Source organism: Oryzias melastigma, linkage group LG3 (genome assembly GCF_002922805.2).
Source record: "Oryzias melastigma strain HK-1 linkage group LG3, ASM292280v2, whole genome shotgun sequence".
NCBI lineage: Eukaryota > Metazoa > Chordata > Actinopteri > Beloniformes > Adrianichthyidae > Oryzias > Oryzias melastigma.
The window spans coordinates 20,656,654-20,683,501 of NC_050514.1; the positions used below are offsets into that span (position 1 = coordinate 20,656,654).

Consider the following 26,848-nt stretch of genomic DNA (forward strand, 5'->3'; position numbering starts at 1 on the left):
TGAAATCTGTACTTCTCATGTCACAACTGCCCAATTAGGACAGACTGCATCTAATAGTTCAATTATTTAAAAAAATATGACATGTAACGCATTATATTAACATTGGCTTAACATCAAATTTAAGCACATCTTTCATCCATACGGACCATTTTTATGTGCCAGTGCCCATGTAGCTCCACACTGGTCTGCATTCCTGGACTGTGCCAACATCATGTCAGGTGGCCACACTGCTTTAATGATGTCAGCAGTTAATCTGCTGTTTGAGTGACAGCACTTGGGGATGGAAGGTGGGGGGTAGAGGTGGTAACAGAGGGAGTCATGGCTCCAGGTGACAGGCAGAAGGGGAACAGAATGAAGGTGAACATGGACATGTGTGTGTGCAATCAAAAACAAGACAGTTTTCTATTATTCTTCTTTTTTAATATGTGTAAATAGTGTGTGCTACAGCGTTGCATACAGAACAATGTTAATACTGTGTTAACAAAACTCTTAGCTAAAAGAAATTATTAAAAGAACAATGCCAAGTTAGACAGAAATGGAATTATGCATTTTGTAAAATGTTGGAAATTATTCAATTCTTAACAGCCAAGCTATGCTGACATTAGCCAATACCATCCACATGCTAAAAACTAAGGATATATTACAAAAGGACAAAAACTGTGAAAGATACAGCTGAAAAACCATACTAAAAAGGTAAGTTGAGTGAGTAAATGCAGCTGAGTTTTAAAGTACGTTTAAGGAAATTAAACAAACCAATCTTTTGCTGGATTAAGTCATTAAAACTAAGGTGTGCAATGATTAACTGACTTAATTGATTCATTGATTTATATGCCTATGATGCAACCAGATCGATTTGTATGAGGCAAGTTGTTATTCAAATCCAATCAACCTATACCATTGTAAAAATGTTTAAAAATGATATAAATCAATTATATCGATATTGGAAAATGCCATTTGAATTGAGGCACGGAAAATGTATTTTACTAGAACGTAAAAGCAACCAAGTCCTATCACAGCGGGCCAGCCTCATATAATGGCAACAAAAAATTGAAGAATCCATCATTACAGCCTAACGTGTGGAAACACTTTGAATTTTGCAAAGATGAGACCACACAGTGTGGTTTAACTTTCTATTAATGTTCTGATTATGTTATTTTTATGTGGAAAAACAACAGTGGGCTGAACTTTATGATACATAAATGTGAATGGATTTGACATTCATTCTTGTTTACTTGTTTGCTTGTACACATATTTAATTTACACTTGATTGTTTTGCAGGAAATACAAGGAATCTGGAAAACTTCACCTGCACTATTCAACACGTACTAAGCCACACCGGTTGAAAGTTTTGGCTTAAGATGTCCTGAATCGATTTTAGGTTAGTGAATCGTTTCAAAGTGAATTGTTTAAAATGAACCAATATCGACTGATAATTAAATTGTCAACCACAAATTACCGTTTGAATTGAATCACTGTAAAAATGAATAATTCCAGCCCTAATTAAAACACAAAATTTAATCTTTATTTGTATAAAAATATCTATAGATCATCACATTTAAGACTAAGACTGATGTTCTCAAAGATACATATTTTTTTGTTTAGTTTTTTTGTGAGTGTTAATGTTTACTTTCTAAGATCAGAACATTTTATTGCAAAAAGAAAGCACTTCTCAATCAGAATATGTGCAATTAACTGGAGATTTCCATGATTAAAAAAAAGGCTTGCTGCACAACATCAGGTGCAAAAGATTTTGAATTTAATTAGAAGCAAAAACAATCAAAACAGTTGGGTTAATTAAAATCTTACCAAGGGGGCATTCAAATCAAAGCCCTCTCTTTGTATAACCTCCTGAAGAGACTTCAGCAATGCAGAGTAGGACTCCAGCTTTGGACTGCACATTGGAGAGAAAAAAAGCAGACAGGTAAGGAAAGAACAAGAACGAAAGGTTACATTTTCATAAAACTATGCCAAGCTTATCACTGCAACAACCTAATCCTTTATGACTACAGCATGTTCTTCCTGACTCGGCTTTTCTGGACCCATCGAAGCAGACAGATGATCTATATCAAGAGGTCCAATTAATTTATTTGCTTGATTAAATTACAACATGACTGGTCCTTTGTCAGCTCCCCAAGGATCTGATTGTGCCGAGACAGACAGACAGATGAGACACACGTGTGCACAAACATTCACACAACAAAGATGAGAAGGACGATTAATAGGCTGATATCTGGAATTAACAGACAACAGCATTCTGGGGTTTAATCAAGGGTAAAATGTGCACCACTGACAAGAGGCATTCAGCTCCAACTGAGCAACACTTAGAAACAGTAGAGTGGCGGATTACAGCTAAGCTCTTTATGAAGCCATACGAAGGTCAGTAGAAATGTTAACTTCGTCTTTACACCGGACCATCTACTTAACAATGTGCACCATTGCAATGACCAGTCTGTAGTGACTCACAGTGGGCTGCACCATCATCTGCCATTTCAACCTCAAGGCTGCAAAGCAGATACACATAGGCTGATTACGCACCAACGGTCTTGCATAAGGCACCTAAACACACACTTGTGTTGATTACACTCGGCCATCTATATCCATCAACTCTATTTCAGTTATTCAGCACAACAATGGTGCCTCCTGACCCTGCTGTGGCTAATGATAGAGCTGGATTGGTGAAAGAGGGACACCTACCCTCCATGGCCTCTCAGCCCATGCCCCAACTCTAAGGTAGGGGGCTGGGAAGGAGTGACATGCAGATGAGCAGGAGGGTGCCTCTGGTTGGCAGCAATTGTATATATAGATACCCCTACTGAGTGCCACTCCTTCAGGTACCAAAGAGGTCTAGGTACTTAGCTCCAGGGGCTAGTGCATCACCTAATTAGGATTATACATGGAGAAGCTTCTTTATCTCAGCATTCCTTTTTCAGCGAGGGAAGAAAAAAAGAGAGAAGGGGGATGCTTGGTCTTAAACAACAGGATCTGTATCACCTAGAGAGCAATTTGTGCCAATTATGCCTTCAAGTGAAACGGAGCAATTTAACAGCTAGGGTATCAACATGGGGCTGTGGACACGTGCAAGGGGAGTTGACTGCCTTGGAGTTTGTGTGGTATCTGTACGTCCAAAATGTGCTGAATGTGTGTGTGTCCGTACTTGGGCGGGCTCTGGGGCACAATGGTGCGGTGCAGGTGTAGCTTCCAGCTGTCAAAATGTCTGCAAGGTCTGTAACCCATTCACGAGCTACAACAACTATGTCCTTCTTTCTGCTGCGCCTCCTGATTGAGTTTTTTCTTTATTTACCTAACAGACATCACTTCGCACAAAAATGATACAGTCAATGCTGCTACTTTGTGTACTACAATTGTGGAAATGCAAATGTTTTACGGGATACCAGCAACATTTAATGTGTTTGTTCTGGCACTGTGTTAAACAGTCTCTGTTTGCTAATATAAAGGAAGAGGGATTCTCTAAAGCCTCCTCCACATCCTCTGTGCTCCAGATTGCTGTATTTACCCAGAGTGTGCGAGTGTGCCTTCCGTGTGGCTTTGTGTGCTCAGCAGCGCTCTTTCAGTAAAGAGCCTGCATGACCTCTGAACCCTAAGTACACTCAACACAGGAGAAATCAAACAGACGCTGAGCAAACAAGACCCTTATTTGAGTAGACATACGCAAACTTTCCGAGAGGCTGAATGACACGGCTGACAGTGAGCAACACGAAATTAAGGCTGAGCCACATAGATTTTTTTCTAATTATCTGTGGTATAATAAAACATTTTAAAACAACATTTTTAATTAAGTGTTTCAATAGAATTTGTCTAAGGAAAAAAGATTATGATTTTTTAATCTATTTTAAAAATAAATATATTGTAATTTCTGAAAACTATCATTTTGTTACTGATTACAAACCAAATAAATAAATAAGGCCCAATGAGACAGTTGTTTTGTGATATTGGGCTATATAAATAAAATTAAATTGAATTGAAATATTTTTTGACTTTAGTAACACTGACAACCTAAAAAGACGATTGATTTGTGTGATTTGTGCTATATTATGATCACAACAATAAAATACGTTTTTTCTTATAAAATTCCAAAATAATAAATTCTAAAATAAATTTTATTTTTATATTAATTTCACTTTAAAATATTAATTTATAACTCATTTTGTATCTTGAATGAGAATTGTGTTAGGATTAAAAATCAAAATTAATTTCTCCCAAAGAAATAAAAAATATAACGATTTTGGAGTTATTTTTTTACAAAAAATAATTAAGACAATGGTAGTCCGATCAATTGTAAGTTGGAGATACAAACCTTCACGTTTTTTTGTGAATAAGCAATAAAAACAAAGTAAGGAGAGCTCTGTCCTCTCATGTTCCACACTCCTCTCACAGGGCTTTGACAGCATGTCCTCCTTAGGTCGTGCAGGTCTGTCTGCATTACTGTTTTCCTTATGTCCAGTAAACACTGCCATGTTTGCTTGCATGTTTTCTGTGGATAAAGTCTTATTTGGATAAGGCTGATTTTGGGGGACGATGTCATGCTTGTGTGACTGTGTTGCGGAGAAGGTGTCTCATTGTTTCCTTTGTGTTCTGCAGAGGATGTCCTATTGCTTTACCTGTGTGTGCCTGATGATGGAGGCGGATGCTCTGGATGGTAGAAGCGGTGCCACTTAGCTGCCTGGCGAATTTCCGGCTCCATGATCTTGGACACGTCGTAGTAGTGCCCAAACCGAGAAGAGGATGCCAGTGCACTCTGAAAGGGTCAATAAAAATATTTTTTTTTATGCATACCAAGTAATTATTATATTTTAGAATGACAAGTTAGAACCAAGTCAATAAATAACAAAATATGTTAAATTTAAAATTGTTTTAAACACATGGCCTTTTTATTTTGTTGCAGTAACCTTTCATTTTTTTTTTTACATTTTACTAGTAGAGAAGCAAGTAACTACTACAACTGAGTACTTAATCATTCTCCACATAAATGTCCACTTCTAACTGTGAAAGCAAACGTGTCAGGGAAGCAGGGGAAGGCGGATGTTTTCCTGCAGCTGAAAGAGAGAGTTTTAGCTCTTCTCTCTCTGTGAAACCACAGATTCCATTGTTGAAGGGGCCCTTAATCTACTCCTAATCTGGATTAGGGCCCCCGGTGTGTCCCCTCTCCTGGCAGGACGAGGGGGTCAGCAGGGCAGGGGGGGGTCAGAGGCTCATCTTCTCTTTGTGAGATAGGCAACCCGCTTAGCGTTCCATCCCCGCCCTGACGGTCTCACCTTTGATCTGATGTCTTCATCGGGAGAGCAACACAGTGGGCAATACCAGAAGAGGTGTGTGTAAGGGGAAAGTAAGCGTTGACTCTCGGGGAGAATTTGGCATGCAAATCCTCTAGTGGGGCTTACTAGCAGTTTGTAAAGACGATTTTACAGGGGAAGGGGGAGAGGTGAGAAAAGGACACAGATATAAAGAAGTTTCCAGCCAGAGAGAAAGAGGGAGAGGATCCCCAGGGACACACTGTGTGCTGTTAATCCACATAGCGATATGGATTATAGACCGACGGGGGTAGACTGCAAAGACGTAGAAAGGGAGGGTTGGTTCTCCTCAAAGCGGAAGAAAGAGTGTAGAGTTGCCGACCCTGGCAGGGGAGAAAGGCAGGGATTTGGGGGAAGACAGAGGCGCAGGTCTGGGTCATAGGGTTGAGCGAACAGACATGTCAATGGACAGCCTGCAAAGTACTCTTGTTTCCCAGGCTAAGCAGGGGTGCAGGCGTGCTTGTATGTGTATATATGTGAGCTGGGGACCAGTGAAAAGCCTACCTATTGCCAGCTAAGTGTGAATAATCTGGTCTAGCTCTAAAAAGAGTAGCCAAAGCCTAATTCTCTCCACAAAGAAGTTTAGAAGCTGATGGATTTAGATGTCAAGACAACTGCCAACATACTAAAACCAAAGAACCACTACTGTCCATTTTCATACCATCATTAAAAGGGATACTTTAAAAACTCCTACTGAAGGCCGGTCATCCCAAGTGGACCTTAATTTAAATCTCATAGGTAAAAATAGTCTACAGTTTAACTTGCATTGCAAATCCTCCTGAAAACGTCTCAGATTACCTGTACTTTAGGAAGATTCTGATAGCGCCAAGCAATCTTCATGGCATCCAAAGTGTCCTGAGGCTCACAGGACATCCTGGGTTGGTCTCCAGGTCTATGGATAGCAACGTCATCCAAGATGGGTGCTGGGAGTTCCTGGACATAAATGTACTAATAACTTAATTGACAAAAAATATCTTTGTGGTTAAACTTGGCAGAATACTTGCCATCATTAAACTCAGATTGGATTTTAATAACTTGTGTGAAGCAGTTAAATGATTTCAGTTATTTTGTGGTCCTATATAAATGAGTGGATGGAGTTTGAACAGAAGCAAAAAAAGGTGCACACTGATAACTTTTTCCAATAATATAAACAATTACATCTGTTAAGCATAGCAGTCTATAGATACTCCTCAGTTCCCAAACAGAATTACTAATTTTAAGGACATTTCTGGCCACATGACAAAGATGTGCTGACTGTCCTTTTCAAATGCCTTTAGAGTGTGAGTTTAAAACTATATAACACATGTGGTTTTCCTTGGTATGTTATTGTATTAACTTAAAGACTCAAAATTAACCCTTCAATATATCCTTTTTTTGTGAGTTTACCCATATGCTGCAGACCCGATGGACATTTGTTACAGGAAACAAGTGCATGTCAAAGAATTTATAAGCAAAAAATGTGAAAACACTCTTTATCACACTGAGTAAAAAAGTCATTACATCATCCTGTGGGATGTTATACCTTAAATATAAAATACTACCAGTATTTTTATGGTAAAAGTTGGGTTTACAGTAGCTTTGTTGATTGCCAAAATTGAAACATGCTTGTGAGGTTGTCATGTCTGTTTAGATGAAAATACATTGTTTTTGGAAGGGCCATAAGTGATTAATTTCTCAGTTTTATTTTGAAACATACTTCAGAAAGAGCAATGCAAAAATGGATGAGACATTAAAGTAAAAGGTTGCATTTTACTTGTTGCGTCCTAAATTTCTTCTGTTTTGTATGACACAATACGTTTTAATTTTACGGTAAAAGTCGTGATTTCCCTGTTAAAAAAAATGTTTCAACTCATATTTATTTTTTTCTTGATTTCAAGTTCAATGTGTAAATACAGTACAGTAAAGTCACCAAAATACTATAAAGCCACATAAGTGAGGTTGTGCTGAAAGAAAAGTACCAACATGGCAAGGTATACAGTTATTAGGGTTAAAATAGAAAGGTAAACTCAAAAATAGACAAAAAAATCCAATTACCCTAGCAGGAAAAGTCTCTAAAAACAGAGCCAGTTAAAGGAAATGATGTGCAATTAATATGAAAAATGTTATGAATTGGAAGAAAAACTTTGATTTTGGGAACTTTGTGTTCATAAGTTGCCTAGTCCTTTAACCCATTCAGTCCTGAGTGATCCTTCATCAACTGCACCAAAATGTTGATCTAGGTTCAACCAAATTAACTTGATTTATTTTTGTGCTTTTTTAGGTCCATCAATGTGATGCAAAAAAAATAAATGAATAAATAAAAAAAAAACAAAAAACGGTAACCTTACCAAAGGTAATTGAGAGAACACAAAACAATGTGAAATATTTTTGCAGAAACCCCCCTTTTCATAATTAGTCTTTGATATGCAAAGAGAGGGTGATGCTATGACCCCTCCCACTATCAATCAGCAGGACAGAGGCCCTCCTCCTGTATGCTGGATGGCAGGCAGCTTCTTGGGATGCGGTCCTCTATACAGATTGATAAGCCGGGAAACATTTCAACAATGCCACAACCATGCCACCCTCGACCCCCGAGGTAGTCCGGTTGACCCTGACACAGGGGGAGCTGATTATTGTTGCACCATCAAAGATTATAGGATGAAACAAAAAGAGTTTCTATTTGCCTATGACTAGATGGTAAATAAAATTTTATAAAAAATAAAAAAAACTTCTGACAGAAAAACAGTTGAGATGGACACTGTTAAAAATGATATATTCAGGTCATCCTGAAAGCTTTGTAACCGCATTGCCAAATCATGTCAAGTGGGGGAAAAAAAAAAAAGTTAAACTTGTCCACCTAAGTACTATGATTATAGTGAACTTGGTCTCATACCTGCAAGATGTCATCAGGGTCATCTTGAGCTGCTGCCACAAAAAGTTCATGCCGACACACAACTCCTTCAGCCAGAAAGTACTTGAAGATCATGCGAGAGAAGCTATCATATCGGTCCTCCTCTTACAGCAAAACAGAGACAAAAACAATCAGCAGTTGTTAAAAAGTTGTGCCACATTGTTACAGGTAGAACTTGAAAACATTGAAATAATACACAATATACAGCTTCCAACTGTATTCTCATCATAACTACTGACAATAATTGATGTAAGGGCAACTTTCAGTTGAACTTTTGTAGACAACACCTGAGGTGGCATTCGAGGCTCCTCAGAAACTCCAGTGTTGCTTTTTGATCTGACAACTAAAAAGATAAGATGACGTCTTCAACCCTCTTGTTAGTGTAGCAACAAAATCCATGTCCATTTTCATGCCCAACCAGCAGCGGAGGTGCTGGTTGGGCATGAGACACCTGCCGTAAGCACTCATTAGACCCCTCCCACAGAAGAGACAGGTAGGGGTGAGGGTAACTGACAAGTGGAGGTGAAGAAGGATGAGACAGCTGATGTCCTGAAAATGTTTCCTTCCATTGGGTTCACTGGAATGTTAGCTATTTCTTTGCTTTTTGTCAGCAGTGGCATCCTTACACTGTTATGCTTGGGTTGTCATTCACATCAGCTCTCTTTCCAGTAGAGTAAGCTATATAACAAGACAGTAGATGTAACTCAGCCACCCAGCAGCCCAAGCAAACCAAAACTGAGCTTGCATTATTACTGTGGAACCCAGCTGAGCTGAACACATAACTCTGTTCAGCACGCTGCCGCTGCTTCCTGTCACCGTCAACATTTTGTAAAGATTTCATAGGCCTTTCTTTGGAGGACAAACAGTGGGCACAGGGACAAAAACAGCAGTGACAGTAAGGTAATGGGCATACGACTGACAGCTTGGGAATGACATCCTGCCATGTCATCCTTGGACATCCGGAGAATTCTTCTCCCTCCCACGTTTCTGATCTATGTCCTCACCTACGGACTTCGGATGGCCCAGGAAATTCCATGGCTCTTCAATTTGTTGTCGGTGGGGCTCCCTGTTCTCTTATTGATGGGTTTCTAGGTCAGCAGGCCTTTGTGGCTTTCAGCAGGCCCCACAAAGACTCCCAGATGGGCCCTCTCAAGATGGGGCCTATTGTGGTAGTGTTTCTATGGGAGCCTTACAAATGGAACCTCCAGGAGTCATTAGGCTGTTGAGGCAGGGGGTAAGGGGAGGGGGCGGAGGTGGTGAAGTATAGCAGCAACAGGGGGTGGGGGACGGTCATATCTTTGAGGTACATCAGTCACTTTGGACAGTCATGGTATGATTTTTTTTTCATTCTAAGGTTTACAAAATGGGGGATGTCGGAGTTTCATTTGCCTTCAAACACAGAAAGGGATTGAAAGAGTCATATCTGCTACTGCTAAAGGGGGGAGGAGACAAAATATTTAGGTCAAAATGTTTTCTTGTATGTCTTTGGTCTATGAAGTAGGACATACTCACTTCTATGTGTGTTGGCAGCATAAAAGACACACAACAAAAGGGTAGCTTTTTTCTCTACTATGATGTTTTATTATACTATTACTATTATGATACTAATATGGTTTCACAATATATGTGACTTCTATTCTTTTAATTATTTTTTTTACTACAATCAAATCACAAAATCATTTAAAATAGAAGTTGATTTTTTACAATTTTAAACTGCAGGTTTATTTAAAAAAAATTCTCTCTTCAAACAGTTGACCATCTTTAAAGGGGCCATACCATGAAAACAAACTTTTTGAGCTTTTAAGTGTATTATACTGTTCATAAACAACCCCGAAGGAGTATTTTGATCTGTTCACAGATTTCCGAGTATTCTTCTAAAAGCCTGTGCTCTCAGTACCACCCCCTCCCATACCCAGGAAAACGAGCGAGTTCTCATGTGCTGATGTCACAAATTAAGGATAGCCCCTTTCAGGAAGAACACCGCCTACAGTCTAACACCAACACCCAATTTCTTCACAGAGCTAGTATATCTTCCAAATTGTGTCATGTCTTCAATAAATTCCAGCTCAAACAGGTGTTTGCTGCTTTAGACGTGGGGATCCTTTAAGACCCCGCCCCGATCGGATAAGATAGGATGACGTCATGAAACACGCAACAGCAGGCAGAGCCTTAGGAATAGAGTCATTTTACTTTGGGGTAGGACAAAAACTCACAAAAATAACTAATATTTCAAAATTGTGTTTTTTAGTGTTTCAAAGGTAATATATGATTATAGTATATATGGATAGTTTACTCTGACAGGCTTAAGAAAATCATGGTATGCCCCCTTTAAGGCTAATAAGAGTGTCAAGCTGAAATAAGATTCATTTTCTTGTAGTTATTTATTATTTCACACTTTCTTGCAACTTTCATTTTGATGGGTTTTTTAAGTATTCCCAATGGTCTTCTAAATAAGAGGATGCTGTTTTTATTCATTCATTTATTTATTTTCTAAACCAATTTTGTCCCTTTCAGGGTCACGGGGCAACTGGAGTGTACCCCAACCACTCTGGGGCAAAGGCAGGGTACATCCTGGACAGGTCGCCAATCTGTCGCAGGGGCACAATCACACACCCATACACGTTCACACCTAGGGACAAACCTGTGTCATTTTCTAAGAAATAGTTTCTACAGAGCGGCAGAAATTCACCTCTGAAAGGTGGGCGAGACTGTTGGTGAGGGGTAAGCCTTCCCTCATTTCCCGTGATCCCTTTGTTTACACTCTCTCCAACTGGCCTATAGCATCTCACAACCCTAATCTAACATTACCGGTGAAACCAAAATGGTGAGCAATATTGGAGCTGTTCAGCCATACAGTTTTGAGCCAGATGCCAACTCGGACAAGGAAAACAAAGTGTACTTGGATCTATTTGTCTGCATGTGGATGCATCAGAATGGAGGGAAGAAAGAAGCTTACGCCTTGCCATCTGTAACACCTATGTCACTGCTACAGGCTTTTTTTAACCTTGTTTTGTCTTCTCATAAATCACCATAATTTGAATAAAAAAATCTTAATAAATAAATAAATCTTACTTTTCTTAATATATGTCCACCATCATGAGAAAAATACATCAATTTCATGTTTCATGGATCTTTGATGGAAATAATCCTTGCAATCACTCTACATATGGCTGATATCTTCATTGAAGGTTTGCAGGCTCAATTCCTGCCTTGTGCCATTGTGTCCTTGGGCGAGACACTGAACCCCTTATTGCTCCTGGTGGTTATAGGCTGGCAGTGTAAGTCAATGAAGCGGTCATGTGTGTCTGAATGTTTGTGTGCATTGGTGAATGGGACTTTGACTGTACGTCGTTTACCATGTAAACAATTAAAAACATTCATAGATAATTACTGAAGTTACATTTAGGCAAAACCACTTTAACCTTAAGGTTTGAAACCAGATGGATCTATTAAAAGTTTGTTATCTTCGTTCTTTTACTTGCAAATACACAACAGATGAGAGATCTTCAGACAGCAGCCATACTGGACTAACCCCCACCCCACCACCACCACCACAATCGGGTGACAAATCAGGACAGACAGCTCAAGACACTTCAAAGGCAGACAACGACCAGTCTGATAATTTTATGTCTGCGTCTCACAAACAGGCCATCACGGCTAAGGGGGCAGACTGTAGAAGCTGACCGCCTGAAACAAACAAACAAACGCGCACGCCAAGCTCCCCCTTCATTCCAGCCATCCGGACGACAGAACAGTCACACACGCAGCCCACTGTGCGCATACATCCCTCTTTTTCCAGACAAACACATGAGAGTGCGCACACACGCAGTTCACCTTTACTGTGTCTCTCATTACCAGATGAAACCAACCGTACATTGATTCACAAAATGGAAGGGAAGAACGCATTAGTGTGTAATCACTGACTCCTGCATCGATTGGGGGGATGAATTAAAGGGCAAAGCAATATCATCAGTTGGTATAGGCCTTGGCAAATTACAGCTTCAAGGCGAAACATGACTACCTTAACCTTACTGTCCACCAGTGCATATAGCCTTGCCTACGATGAATGATAATAATAATAATCATACGGTAGAACACATTTATGTCAACAGAAAACCCACTTGCTTTTTATGGTATTCTGAAAACTTCAGCAACACATCTGCAGACGAGCACATTAATTAAGGATCTTGCTAAAAGTGTGAACACCTGGGATTCTAGCTTGAGACCTTCAGGTCATTAGTCTATTAGCCAGCCTGCTATAGAGCTACCATACTAACTAAGCAGGTTCTGCTAAAACCTCATTGAACATGATTGTAAAAAAGTTTTTAAAATGACAAGGCTTTAAAGCCTCCTGAAACTGAAATTTAACCTTGAAATAACTGATTATTAATAAATGTTTTGAGATTTTTATCAAAGCAGTTTAAATTCATTATTTAAGTGAGCTTCAACTCCTGACATGAAAACTGAAGAATAAGTTCATTTCTAGGATTAAAATAGAAGAAATATGTTAAATAAATTAATTAGTTAAACATTCACTCTAATGAAAATAGCATTTTTGGTGTGTTAAACTTATATATATATATTTTATTTATCCAGGAAGGACAGATTAAGAACAGCATTCTTGTTTACAACTGGACTGGCAAAAGGCAAGACCTTTTCAGAAAAAAAAAAGTCGTAAAAAATAAAATTGAATAGAATCAGAAATAAACACATTATAAAACGTAAAACCCTAAAATCATTTCAATGAGTAATAACAGTATAAATCTTTAAAATTGTCATTGAGATGGTTTTTAAAATCTGCAAAGATCTTATCATGTTCTTAGGACATTTTTCTGTTGATGGAGGACACATATAAAGAAAATTAAGCTCAAAATTGCATTTGTGATCCACATCCAGATTGGGTCCCTAGGCAAGACCCTTGACACTGCTGCCTATCTGGGTCCCTGTGCCCTTCAAATACAGGGTTGTGTCAGGAAGGGTATCCGGTGTAAAATCTCTGCCAAATCACTGATGCGAAACAGTGGGTGCTGTTTCGCTGTGGCGACCCCGAAAGGGGAACAAAAACAACATTATATGTGATCATAGAAAAATTATGACTGGGATCAGATCTTAAAGACCCACTCCAATCGTCTTTTGAGCTAGTGGGCGGGACTATTGGCGCAGAATAAGCCTGCCCTGACCTGCCATCGTCCCTCACACTCACCCGCTAGCTTATTAGCCCCTCACAGCCCAAAGCTAATATTACCGGGGCAACAAAAGACCAACACTGGAGCTATCCAGTCGTACAGCGAGACGAGGAAAATGAAGACAATCTATATGTCTACAAGTGGATTAATCAAAATGCAGCGTAGCAGGGAGCCTAAGGCCTGGTGATTGTAGATTGTACATAACAACAACACCCTTTTGCCACATTTTGTTGTCTGCTCCTGGTTCACAATAATTTGATTAAAAAGAGAAATACTCAGAAATGAAATTTAAATCTTTTTTAAAATGTGGCTTCTATTACGAGGAAAATGCTACAAGAGCGTGTTAAAAACACCAAAAACACAATTTTCATTGGAATGGGTCTTTAACTCTAACTTTGGACATTTTTATTATTAACCTTTTTTTTTTTATTGGCATTCTCCTCTGTTTTTATTTTTTACTTTAGGTTTTCTTAGTGACTCCATCACATGCATGTCTATGCCTACCCACGACCCTTCTGTTGTTGTAGATCTTGAATTGTTTCAAATAAAGCACACAAACAACATTGTTTTATTACAAAAAAGTCAAGTGAATCTGTGTTTTCTCAAAGCTTAAGACCTTGGAAGAGACGACTAATAACTAGTTGACTTTGAGTTGAATTTGTGATATTTAATAGAATTGAATCCTATGATTGTGACTATTGTGTAATATAGGCCCATAATTCAAATTTTAATTTTAAGCAGATAAAGGGTATATAAACACAACACAGTGCTAAATATACAAGCTTATTTAAAAATGAGGCTTAGCTTAAAATACAAATAATTAAATTGAGCCTTCACTGAGAAAGCAATTACCCTTTTTCCAAGTAAAAGAACAGATTTACCGTTAGTGATGTCCACATTTTTAATGTTACTAATACAAGTTCCACCCTTGTTCTGTCTAAATTACTAGTTTTGTGCATTGACCAAAATGAACTGATTTAGAAAGGACATTTAACAAATCAATCAACTTCAAACAATGTGCCACTGACGCCCATCCATATTTAACATTAGGCTTTTTAGCATGATATTGATCCAGAGTTAAATGAAAAAAAAGAGTTTGTTTTTCTTTTAAAGGTATATTTCATCATCATACCTATCACACAGCATAAATATATACAGTTTTAAATTCGACCAATGATTTAAAAGAAAAAGCAAGTAAAATGCTCACCAATAAGAAGCACTGTTCCAACAGCTAGACCACCACCTGTTATAGAAAAAAGAGCCTCAGCATTATATACATCAGCAATAGTCGGTATGCAGTAATATTATCACATTACTTTAAAGTTGTTTTTTCCCATAAAGAGAAGCTGAAAGAGTTAAAAAATACTCAATCTGAATCAAAAATATAACACAAGTTGTGATCCTTTCATGAAATAATAAACAACTCAAAAATATTACTCAGCTAAAATCACAGCTTTAAGAACATCATCTGAAGTAAAAACACAGATTATATCGTGATCCTTTCGTTTTACTTTTGTTTTGAAATAATGCACAATTCAAAATGATAATATCTTTACTAAAATCCCTTTATACAAAGTTTGATACCATTCAAGCAAATTGGCTGGATAAAGATGTCAATATTTTGAGGTTTTTTTTTTTCAGGTATCTTTGTCATTATGTTTTTTCATCTGTTTTCCTACAAAGTCGGGTGATTTTGTTTAAATGATTTTTTTTCCTGATAAACATTTTTTTTAGCATCAACTACATTAATTTAGCAGCAACTTCAGGATCCCAAATACTATATATATATATGTCAAATTAAACTTGTAGGCTAAGGTTGTTAGTATCAGGATGCGGTTCAAGCTCCGTATAGATCTAAGTTATAATTGTCTGGCTGTGATGTGGAGTTACAGAACATTTATAGAACCAATACAGATGTGTGGTTAGCAGCATGTTGTATTTTAGGATAACACAAAAGTAGCTTTTCAACCGATAGGTTTTTCATTCGAGTACAAAACGTCTAAAAACACGGGAAAAGTTGTCACTCAACGGGACGTTTCGGTAAAATACAACACGTGTTAATGTTGTTGTTTTCTTTTCATCCACACGAGTACATTAAAATGGGAAAAACAAGACATAACGCCCTTTCTTCTGAACAAGACACTGACCGAGCAGGTAATCGAGGGATGTCACGCCAGAAGAAACTAATAGTTGCCCGTTTTGAACCGAGGGTCTAGTTCCGGGAATAGAGATGAATTTGCTCCTCGTTTTCTTCTGAAAACTTGTGGAATTTAACTGCAAACACTCAGCTGGGGTTTTATCCACACTGCTCATGGGAGCTGCCATGTTGGTAGTAACGTAATGACGCAAGTTCATGTTGTTGCAAATCTCGTCCAATCAACGAGGAGAATGATCTCTTACGACCAATGAGGACGCGGAATATTGCGAGGTCGAATTAGGAAGCTGTCACAGTTGGTGCATGGTGAAAGCGTTGAATGCACCGTCGGTAAGTAAATGAAGTGATCCTGTTGTACTAAAATAACAGAATCTGTTAAGGTGTTTTTACATTCATTTAGTATAATAAATTAGTTTATGGCTCCAAAAGTATCCGGTTTCTCCTTGTTTTCCGTCGGCAGTTCCTTATTTGCTTTGTGTATTGCTATTCGGTACATAAACTAAAGGTTTATTTTTTTACTTTGACCCTTTGTTTTTAAATTATTGCTTCAGTTGCAGTGAGAAAAAAAAGATATAGCTTATTCTGCTGGTTGGGTAGCACAAAGGAAAAAAGCTTTCTTTTCTGTATTTTATGAAATGGCAACTGTTTGAGGTTTTTAGAATACCACTCGGATATTTTCCCATTGATATATATTATCTATTCCCCCATAATTTTTGTTATTTGGCTGATTTTAAAGAATGTAGCTCAACCAATTACTCTTTATTATTTACTTATTTGTATCTGTGTTTGATTAATTTGCTCAATTATTAGATATGAACAAAAGCAAGGACTACCTTATTCACTGTTAACAGCTCACTTTAAAAGTAAAATGTAAAAACCTCAGCAGTCAGTGTAAGGATCTAAACAGTAAAGCAGTTTAAACTATGGGCCTATACATTGATTTCATATATCTCTTAAATGAGTGACAGGTTTCTAGGTTGTAAGATTAAACCAAGAAAAATACAGGTGGTGAATTAGTCAGATATTACATTTTTTAATGCTTAATTTTGAATCTGTTAAGACTGCATGGCAGGATATGTGTACATTTGAGTTTTTATGCAGAGTGAGCTCAATTTATTTCACATCAGTGCATATATTACAAATGTTAAAAGTTGTTTTTTGTATAAAACATTTTGTTACATTTTGAATCAAATTCGGAAATTGATTTTTGTTGATCTACTTCACGATTCCCAGACAGCATTCTGGTTTTTCAAGTTTAAAGTTATATCACGAGTTGTAATTTTTCAGTTGCGGATTTCTTTTTTTCAAGAATTTTTGTAGGTTTTTTTTTTTAGAGTTTTTGTTAACTTTGCTGCTGTATGCATTATCCTTCATAGTTTTACATTTTACATTTTAATTTTTTTTTCAATTTTGATTTGTATTTTTTTTTAACCCTCTCATGCATGAATAATGACAAAATCAGATAGCTTTTTTTTTTTACTAAGTGTTTCAATTCATCTTAAGGGATGAAAAATAAAGTTTTTAGAAAAAAAGTTATATCTTTAAAGTCTACAGAGATATATTTACCTGTCCATTGAAGTGTAATTCATTAATTTTGTACATTAAAAAAACATCAATGTAATTTGTAGGTAAATAATTTGAAATATGGTATCAGGTTGTATCTGAGATTCCTCTATCTCTATATATTATATGTGGTTAAAGACAATGTCTCTGAACTGAGAATAGTGTAACAAAATTAACAGTCATGAACTCAGCATCAGTCATCATAGGATCTAGCTTCCCATCAAATATGAACTATTATTTCTGTTCTGAGCATTTTCCCTTTGCTTAGTATCTTTGTTATATATCTTATATTTGCTTTCAAAGCTGTACACGGTAGTGACCTCCATACATGAAAGGATTAATACCGCCTTCTGGAGCTTAGACGTTAAACTTATTCCACAATTATATGGATTGATATAAATATATTTAGGCAACAGACATGACCTATTCCCGGTGAAACCAGGCATTAGTAGTTCTCACTGGACGGTTCTATTTTATGCTCTTCTATTTGATGGTGTTCTGCTGTTTCATAGAACATAAATGGAAATCATGAATGCATTTCTGCAACTTCACCAGAATGTCACAAAGTGGCTTCAGGTGTCTCTGCTTGCTATACAATGCATTAGAGCAATTAGTTTCTAAGTCGGTCACTCTGTTAAGGAGTGCTAAAAATAACAAAGCAATTATCAACCTTGATAGTAACACGAGCATTTTCTTTTTGGACAACAATGTCACTTCCATACCATCTGAGTTCTCCTAATGTTTTGCAAGGCTTGGCATTTGCTGGTAGGGGACACCCCTGTTTAATTTGCACATTATAATGTCAACTATTAATGCCGGTTGACTGAAGAGAGATCAGTGATATCCTTAAGACAGCTGTAAGAAGCTTTATGTTGCAGAGAAAGGCCAGGGGCAGCAGAAGATCTAGGATGCTGAGATACACCCGAGGAGCCAATCGCCCAACTGCTCACTTTACAAATGCTCTTAGCAGAGACAGTCCTGCTGTTTGACAGCATTGTTGAGACTTACACGTGTTGACAGGAGGCCAAGGGAATATATCATGACTGACAACACTGGGCATTGTGGAAAGCTTATACGAGCAAATAAGATGAGTTGACTGACCTGCATCTGGAAAGAAGGAAAGCCTGCTTCTGTGCTGCATCACCTACCAGTACAATTCTTTCTACTCATCCCATATAAACTGTTTCATTTTTAATCAATCTTGAATTTATTTAATTTTTGGACCCAGGAGGTCTGTTTCAGTCCAGCCATCTGTAGCTGAGTAAAAAAAAGTAAATATATTCACCTTTTAGTGTCCGCTCGCACTACGGTCTTTTTTTTGCTCTTTTTGTCATTCCCTGTATCTGATCGAAGTATATAATAGCAGTAGTCATAACATGTCAGGCTTTTCCTGGTGAGATTGTTTTAGTTTTCTTTAGTCTAACTTCACCTCCAGTGTGGAGCAGACCGACTTTTCTGTTTCTAGAGGATGCAAGATTATCATCAACACTTGTTTTGTTACCATTCAGAGGAAAGCAATAGCTCAAACACAGTCTCAGTAAGCACAGAGCGGAGTTTTGTGTGGTACTAATTTTGTCAGAGGTTTTGCTTTTTTGTATTTGTTCAAGATCTTGTACTTTAGGCAGACGGTTCATCTGTAGTCAATGAGTCATGTTTATTATGACTCCATAAATAGAGCACATGTTCTTGAATAATAAGGGGAAATCTCCTTCTTTAAAAAAAAGTAGGTGTCTGTCATTGGCTGGTGTTGAAATGTATCCGTTTGTGTCAGTGGATAACCCAAACCTCTTTGTAAATCTGATACAACGACAGATAGGATCTGTTAACTCTCAGCCAGTGCCACACAATCAATACAATAAGGCTTAGTGACTGATTTTTCCATTGAATGTAATTGGCTGGGGACTGTGTCAGCCTTCACTTCCTTTCAGTTCTTAGCAGTTGTATTCATATCACTTGATTATTATTTGCTTCTGCACTGATGGTAGGTCTAAAACCCTAAAGCTACTCAAATAGTAACACCAGTCAGCTGTTTCACGCCTTTGTTGGTGCTGGCATCAATGAAAAGAGCAATATGGAGATCCGTCTTTTCAATTTAGCTTCTGATACGTGGCAGACTGAGACACTACTCCGTCAGTGGGACCTTTACATCTGTCACTCCTCATCTAGCCAGGTGTCTGTGTTTAAATCAACAGGATTAGCTCTGATTGCACTGATAGCTGAAACAGACCCCCCTGGTTGCACAAGCTCCTCCTTTTTATAGCTCACATTAAGATCAAATCAAGCTGCACGCAACAGGAATAATGCTTCAACCCCCCCTTTTTGCCTTCTGCTGCCCAGGAAGACATCAGAGGTGGGATCAGACCCCACTCTGGTCTGACTGCTCCTACGGGCTCCCTTCCATCTGGGATCCTCGGGGAGAAGAAGAATATCTGACAAGGGGCTCGTAAGCCTCTTAGCCCCCCTGTTGCCAGGTTCTCTCTCAGCCCATGTTTTCCTAATTTAGTTGTGTAAGAAGTCCACTGCAAGGCCCTTGTGTGCTGTCTGGATTGAAATTCTCTTTGTGGTTCTAATAGACTGGTCATGTATATCAATTAACACTACTCAGCCATGGCAGGGTCAAATCTCTTGAGACTGGCGGCGATAATTCCTCACCCACCTTTTCCTTATGGCTTTTTTAAAGTGCATTTAAAATAGTGTCAGATTTGGACAATCTGCTATTCATTTTGTTTTTTGTCTTTACTTTTAATTATTTAGCTATGATTAATCAGAAAGAAATAATTTAATTAATTAAATTTATTTACTGTGTCTGCTCTTGAAATTGGGTAAATCAGCCATATTGTACTATAATGGCCAATTAGCCTAATTATTTAATTGAATACAAATTTTGTTAACTTATTTTTTTTAAATGTGCTTTTTATCAACTTGAAACTGATGATGAATATCCCCTCAATTCTGAAAAATCAAACTAGTTGGCACTTTTCTCTCATTCATGTGCTTTGAGTATGTTTGTCATGAATGAACGGGGCACCCTCTCTAAGAGGATCACAGAGTTAAACACACAATGACATGTTTCCATCTGCAGCTATTCATAAGGGATCCCCCTGCTCTCCCCACTGTAGTGCTGTGCTGCAGTACCTGGAAGCCAGCAGCCACAGATGGTTCAGCAGAGACGTTTTTTTTGTATTCCCATGAACATGTTTGGTGTGTAATCCTGGATTAACAGAGAGATTTTCTGTTAATTTACAGCTGTAATACAACATTCAATTAATGCTGCTTATCCCCCCACAATCGCACTGGGTTTTAGGGGCAAAGAGATACCGTGGGTTTCCTGACTCTTTGCTCAGGGGATTTTGGTGTAATGAAAATCCAATCAAAAGTCTGTGGATGTCCACCTTATGTTGAATCCCAAAGGAGTCACTATTTTACATGTCATACTAGCTGCAAAATACATGGATGATGCTTTTCTGTGTGCACGCCACGCACACACTTTCAGTGACCGGGGCACCTCAGAAAACGAGGTGGCTGCATATGGACTCTCTTGATATCAGTCACTGGCCGTGTGATTTTGTTATGTAAAGTCCCCTAATCCCCACCTATGATGAATGCTTTCTGGAATGGGGAGGTGGAGGGTGGGTGCAACAGAGATATGAGAGCAGCTGCATGGGGGGCAGTCTACTGTGCTTTGCTAATCAATGCTAACTAACATTCCAGATTCCCAGTCAAGAAGAAGAACAGACGTGTGAGATCGAGTGCTACAGTACTTCAGTGATGCTGGATCAATCTGTTGCAATAGAGTCATGCTTTTTGCTTTTATAGCTAAAATAAATTTCAAAGTAGACCGTTTTAAGTATTCTAAAATTCATGAAGTGATGGGGAACTTACTGTCAATCAGAGCATGTCTGGACGGGCTCTTCATTTGGGCCCTTTTCTATGAGGTATAGAATCCTCTTTAACTCCTCAAGCTTTTTCATTTTCGGCTCTTGAGAAAGGCAGATGGTTGCCAGGGGTGACCAAGGAGCAGCCTGAAGAAGCAGAGCACAGGGAGGTGAGAGGATGGAGTTGGTCTTTTCTTGATCAGAAAGGATGACGAATGGATAAAAGAGAGAAATTGTGCTAAAGATGAAAGAACAGATAGAAGGTTTAATAAGCGAAGTCTAGCTGGAATGAATGAGAGGGCAATATGTGTGCGTTAGGGAGAACAGCAGAGGGGGTAACGGGATTAGGCGTAACACCTTTGGCAGGGCTCAGAGAGCCACCTGACACCCGGTCTGTTGGGAACCCGGGGAGAATACGAGTGGAGGTGGTGGGACAAGGGAGAAATTGGGGGTCTAATCCTTGTCCATCTTGGGGAAGTCATTCCCAGAGCTCTGAGGATTTGGAGCTTTGGTTTCCACTCTGCTTGCTTTAGTTAATAATACCCTGGGAGGGAGAAGAAACATGGAGTGAGAACGAGACAAAAGGAGCAACGGAGATAAAGAAAAAGATTTTTTTTGTACCCTGTGGCGGACTGACAAAATAGCAGCTTGACCTAAAAGATGCTTGAAGTGCACACTAACATCTAAGCTATGCTTTATCTTTTGTGATACAGTTTCTGTTTGTGCATATTCAGGTGTGTGACTGCACGACAGAATGTAAACTGGCTCTGTCCATCTCTCAGTTTAAGTAAAAGTCAATAAGCAGAGTGGATCTAAGATGTTTGCTCAGAAGACATGTGGATGGTCTTTGTGTGTGTTCAAGTGACAATGTTTGCAGGGCAGTCGTAAGGCTGCCAGGGTGTCTTTGTGTTTCTATGGTGCTGACAGAAGTTGATAACGGCTGTAATGATTGTGGCGGCAGCACAGTGGCAGCGACTGGCTGAAGACAGTACGGAGCAGTTTGGCTGGAAGTGTCACAGCTTCTTTGTTTATCCATCACCTGAGCGCAAGGTGTTGATAGGTTCATCCTAAACAGGATCAAAGTTCGGGGCAGTTTTCTGGTGTGAATCGGCCATTCAGCCCTCGAGAATGAAACACCAAAGAATGTGCCATCCTAGCTGTAGGCAAGCTGTGACAACCATGTCCACACCTTCAGAAATTGAACCTTGTACAGATTCTGCTTTAAGAGTCAAAGGACATAAGGCTGCTCAGGAGGGAGCAAGAGTTTACAGTACCGACATTTCCCCATATGCTGTTTTCTTCTTCTCTTCTGTAGGTGGAGATGTTCCGTCGAGCGTTGGGAAAGACTTTGGGCTTTGTTGGTTACACGATCCAGTATGGATGCATTGCACACTGTGCCTTTGAATACATTGGAGAATTTGTTGTGGTCAGTACTATTTCTTTTACAAATTTTTTTCTTATATTTCAGACTAATAATAGTGTTTTGTTTTTAATGATGATTCAGTGTTCTGGTCCGTCCATGGAGCCCACGATTGTCAACCATGACATTGTTTTCTCTGAGCGCATGAGTCGTCATCTTTGTAAAATAGAAAAGTGAGTTTCAGCCTCATAAGTCCAAACAACAATAGACACCACATCTATTCAGTTCCTATGCATGATTACTAGGGATGCAATGATTCACTTTCTTCATAATTAGGTTCAAACCTTGATTTTTGAGTCATGGTTTTGGGTATTACAAAACGACAACAAAAAACGGATAGTTTTTTGGTATTGCATTACACAACACTTTTAATGTAAACACACTGGAATGCAGTTGGACGATTCACTTTCCCCACGATCAGTTAATGGTGCGACACATGGTTTGGTTAGAAACGAAGAATTGTGGCATCCCTAGTGGAAGGCAGTGTTATCTACTCTCAGCACACATTTACTAAGGAAATGATTGTGTGTATGTTTGGTTTTCAGGGGTGACATCGTAATTGCAAAAAGTCCATTTGACCCTCATATGAATATATGTAAACGGGTAGTTGGATTGGAAGGTGACAAGATCTGCACGAGTGCCCCATCAGATCTGTTCAAAGCCCACACTTATGTGAGTATTCTTTTATATATTTATTTTAGAATATCCTGTTATTTTTAGCTTTTTACCAGGTGAGGCTTCAGTTTTTACATCAAACATTTAAACTTGAGTGAGTTTTCTTCAACATCAAAATATGAAATATAAAGTAAATGTAAGATGTTTAGTTCAAAAGCTTGTTTACTTCATCCATAAATGACAACCAGACTTTGCATAATGAAAAAAAATCATTTTCTATTTATTTATTTCAGTTCCACAGATATAACAGTCTATAGACTTTCACAGTTGTTTACATTTTAGAGCACGCAAATCCATTTTGTGTCACTGGTCAAAATATCAGCTTTTGACAACACCTATATTTCCTCAGAACAGTGATAAAACCAAAGAGTGAACAGGGGTTCTGCTGCCAAAACCACTGTCATTGCTTTTCTATTACTACTCTTCCCAACACCCACAGCTCAGGCCTGCAATCTCTCTGAAGCCTGTTAGAGTTAGTGCCAGCCGAATGGACAGACTGATGGCTGGGAGGAGGGGTGTCTGCGTGTGTGTGTGTTTGAAAGTCCACAAACCAAAGGTTGTGGATATGTTGCATGATTTTGAATTTATTTTGTATTCTATAGCCTATGAGCATGCAATTGAATGAGTTCAGCAAAACGCCACAGAAGGCCAAGCCTACAAGATCCATCATCAAATAAAAATGTAAATGATTAGTTTTGTAGCTTTTCTGTTGTCTTCATCTCAGAGTGCAGAGGAGTGAAATGTGTCTTGATTTTCAAATATTATAGTTTAAAGAAATATAATATTTTGTATTTAAGTGTATGTTGTTGCCAAGATTGTCCACATTGAGTTTCCTTGAACAATTTTACATTCTTTTGAATCCAAAGTGTGAGTACAATTTTTATTTGAATATTTCTACAATATTTGTTTGACAAAAACATTTTTTTACACACAAACTTGACAGAGGTGTAAAAAAGTTATTTTTTGTTATGTAAGGACTACCTCTTGATTGTTACTTTTGTGGTTTAAAGTTTTGCAAAACTACAAAAAAATCCATAAAAAACTAAAAACTCTTAAAAGGTCAATATCACTCTAACTTCTGAGAACTTTGTTTAAGTATTTGATCATTTTAAGCAGTTCAGTATTTATTTGAAGCTTTAATCTAATCTGTAACTGTGTTCTTCTTTTCCCAGCCAGGCTTTATCCCCATGTTTGAAATGGTATTGACAGTCACCAAATTCTTAAGTGATTTTCATAAAAGTTTAACAGATTTAGCCACTTAAAGACCCACTCCTATGAAAATTGTGTTTTCATCATGGAGAACATATATAAGGAAAATTTAGATTAATCAAATCATGGTGAATCCGGAGCAGACAAAAAATTGTTCCTTGAAAAAGCTTGTAGTTTTTACATACAAGCTACAATCGACAGGCCCCAAGCTCCCTGCTTCACTCCAATCTGATACATCCACTTGCAGATATTTGCGTCATTGTTTAATATTTTTAAATAGCTTCATTAAATTTGAGGCACTTAAAATACAATTGCCAAAGAGTGACAATACATGATTACAAAGATCCTAATAGGTGTTCTTTAAATACACACAACAATTATACATACTTTCACATATCCATAAATAGATAAATACGTTTAACATACACATGAAAAATCAATACAATTTTAAATTCATTGTTTTCCTCGTCCGAGTTGGCATCTTGCTCAAACCTGTATAGCTGGATAACACAAATATTGCTCATCATGTTGGTTGCACTGCTTATGTTAGCTTGGTGTAGTGAGGGGCTTTAGGCTAGAAGCAGAAAAGCATGTAAAGAAATACGATAATAGTGATTAATATTGGGATGATGACTTGCCATGAAGAAATAGCAAAACAAAAAACAACAAATACATCATTTCCATTTCAATGGAACTTTTTTATTCAACCCATGTCTACATAACAGGCTGCATCATACAAAAAATACCTCAATTTTATTAGTCAAATGTATAAAGTCCTGTATTTGATCTTTCAAAATTTTCAAGCTACACTGAGAGTGTGTTTGCATGTGTTTAAGGTAACCATTTATATCAGTTTATGTTGTGTTTTGCGATGTTGCACAAGCTTATATGACAATGATGATAATTTTCATTTTATTGTTGAGGCCTAGTGCCTGATGCATTTTTTTTTCTTTTGTAAAGGTGCTGTGTTTTGGATTTTTTTCTATTACTGATACCTGGATAGTTCAAATTTCATACAGCTTGATACAAAATTTTCCTTTTTTATTTTTGGTTTTCTCCCAGAGACAATAATGAGTCTGTTCACTTGCACTCAGCAATATCCAGAATCTGTGGACCTGAGAAAACACCCATCGTTCACATAAATGCTTGAACCCCCTCTGGGAGTTTTCTAGTACCGGGTATATATGTTTGTGTCTTATTATTATGAGGGTGTAAAGCATTCTTGGTGAACCTGTGAAGATGAATTTTCGATGGCAACGGTAGACCGTGTCACCACATCCTTTTTAGTTCTGACAGATGAACACACCCTCTCCAAACCCAAGAGATCCAACGACAGACTAATTGCTCTTTCACCTTTAAGAAATCATTTTTTTGCCTGAGCTTTTGTGTCAAAACAATGACACTTGATCCCTAATATTAAAGCTGTAGATGGGAGAAGACATGAAACAGAAAAAGAAACCCACACCTTCTGTTGGCTGCCACTGAGATTGGCTCGAGTTTTATTGTAGAATAACTCCATAATCGTGTAAAGTATGACAGGAAAGATAATTCCCCTCCCCAATCATGTTAACATAATGAGCAGTATAATGGTGTGGCTGCTAAACAACAGGGAGAAGAGCTCCGGTTTCAGCTCTTCTCGACACGTCTTTGACAGGTACACAATACCTGGCATCAGCTCAGCCTGTAACTGGTGGATGGCTACAGTCTTCACCATCCATCACAACTGAATTCCTGCCAGAGATGATAAAAGGGAGCCCACATTAAGTTCACTTTTGTGATTATTTTTTTTTTTTGCCTTTGGGTACATTTAAAAACACATGGAAGAGTCTTAGTTTCCATCAAACCCCAAATGTTGATGCTGCTGGATTGCTCTTACTCCTCTCCATTCTGTCAACTCAGGCTTCTTTATCAAACAGTTACATATAGATAAGTCTTCATTGGGCCAATATAACTGCAAATGATATTTAGTTTTACTTTTTTATCAATGTAGCACAAGAAACAACATACTTATCTTTGTGTTTGTATTTTTGCTCATCTGTGGCATCAACTAAATATAGGTCATTTATATAGGAAATGTTAATTACCCAATTTACACTTCATCAATCGAAACTTTTAAGCTTCTTACACTTTAGTTCGATGTTCAGTTGGGTGTTTACCTTGGGAACTGAACCCCAGACAAACCAAGTGGCAGTCCAACACTGACTGTATTTTGTTGAATGTGCATGTTAAAATCCTGTAACAATCTAGCAGTTCACTGATTGAAATTTTACTTTTTTTTGTTTCATCATTTGTTGTTTTAAAGAAAAGGGAACATCTTATTTTGATATGGAATATGTATTTAAAAAAGGTTTTCAATATGAGCTGAATTTAATCAAATCAAACATGCTTGAAACAAAAGTAAACTTGTCATTAAAAAAAAGAGATTATTATTAATTAAAATATAATAATGGCAGTCTCTTAATATAATATTTCCCCCAATTCTTGGTTTTTAAATTGTTAGATACAGATGTTTTAAGCTTCACTTTAGGAAACAGAATCACTAAGGAAAGACCTCATTTTTTAATCT

General features: G+C 37.9%; 2 protein-coding genes across 3 annotated transcripts in view; one reads left to right on the forward strand and one right to left on the reverse strand.

Moving 5' to 3' along the window:
- Positions 1–15,753, reverse strand: part of elp4 (elongator acetyltransferase complex subunit 4) — a 55,699-nt gene extending 39,946 nt beyond the window's left edge. For both annotated transcript variants that reach the window (XM_036210643.1, XM_024296019.2), the window contains exons 1-6: positions 15,533–15,753; positions 14,593–14,628; positions 8,182–8,303; positions 6,108–6,242; positions 4,620–4,756; positions 1,807–1,891 (exon numbers count right to left, since the gene is read on the reverse strand). In XM_036210643.1, the coding sequence (XP_036066536.1) occupies positions 1,807–1,891; positions 4,620–4,756; positions 6,108–6,242; positions 8,182–8,303; positions 14,593–14,628; positions 15,533–15,740 (723 nt within the window). In that variant the 5' untranslated portion in view covers positions 15,741–15,753. The remainder of the gene's footprint in view (positions 1–1,806; positions 1,892–4,619; positions 4,757–6,107; positions 6,243–8,181; positions 8,304–14,592; positions 14,629–15,532) is intronic.
- Positions 15,746–26,848, forward strand: part of immp1l (inner mitochondrial membrane peptidase subunit 1) — a 15,392-nt gene continuing 4,289 nt past the window's right edge. Inside the window, exons 1-4 of the mRNA XM_024296020.2 lie at positions 15,746–15,870; positions 22,294–22,404; positions 22,483–22,571; positions 22,944–23,070. Coding sequence (XP_024151788.1) covers positions 15,844–15,870; positions 22,294–22,404; positions 22,483–22,571; positions 22,944–23,070 — 354 coding nt within the window. The 5' untranslated portion in view covers positions 15,746–15,843. The remainder of the gene's footprint in view (positions 15,871–22,293; positions 22,405–22,482; positions 22,572–22,943; positions 23,071–26,848) is intronic.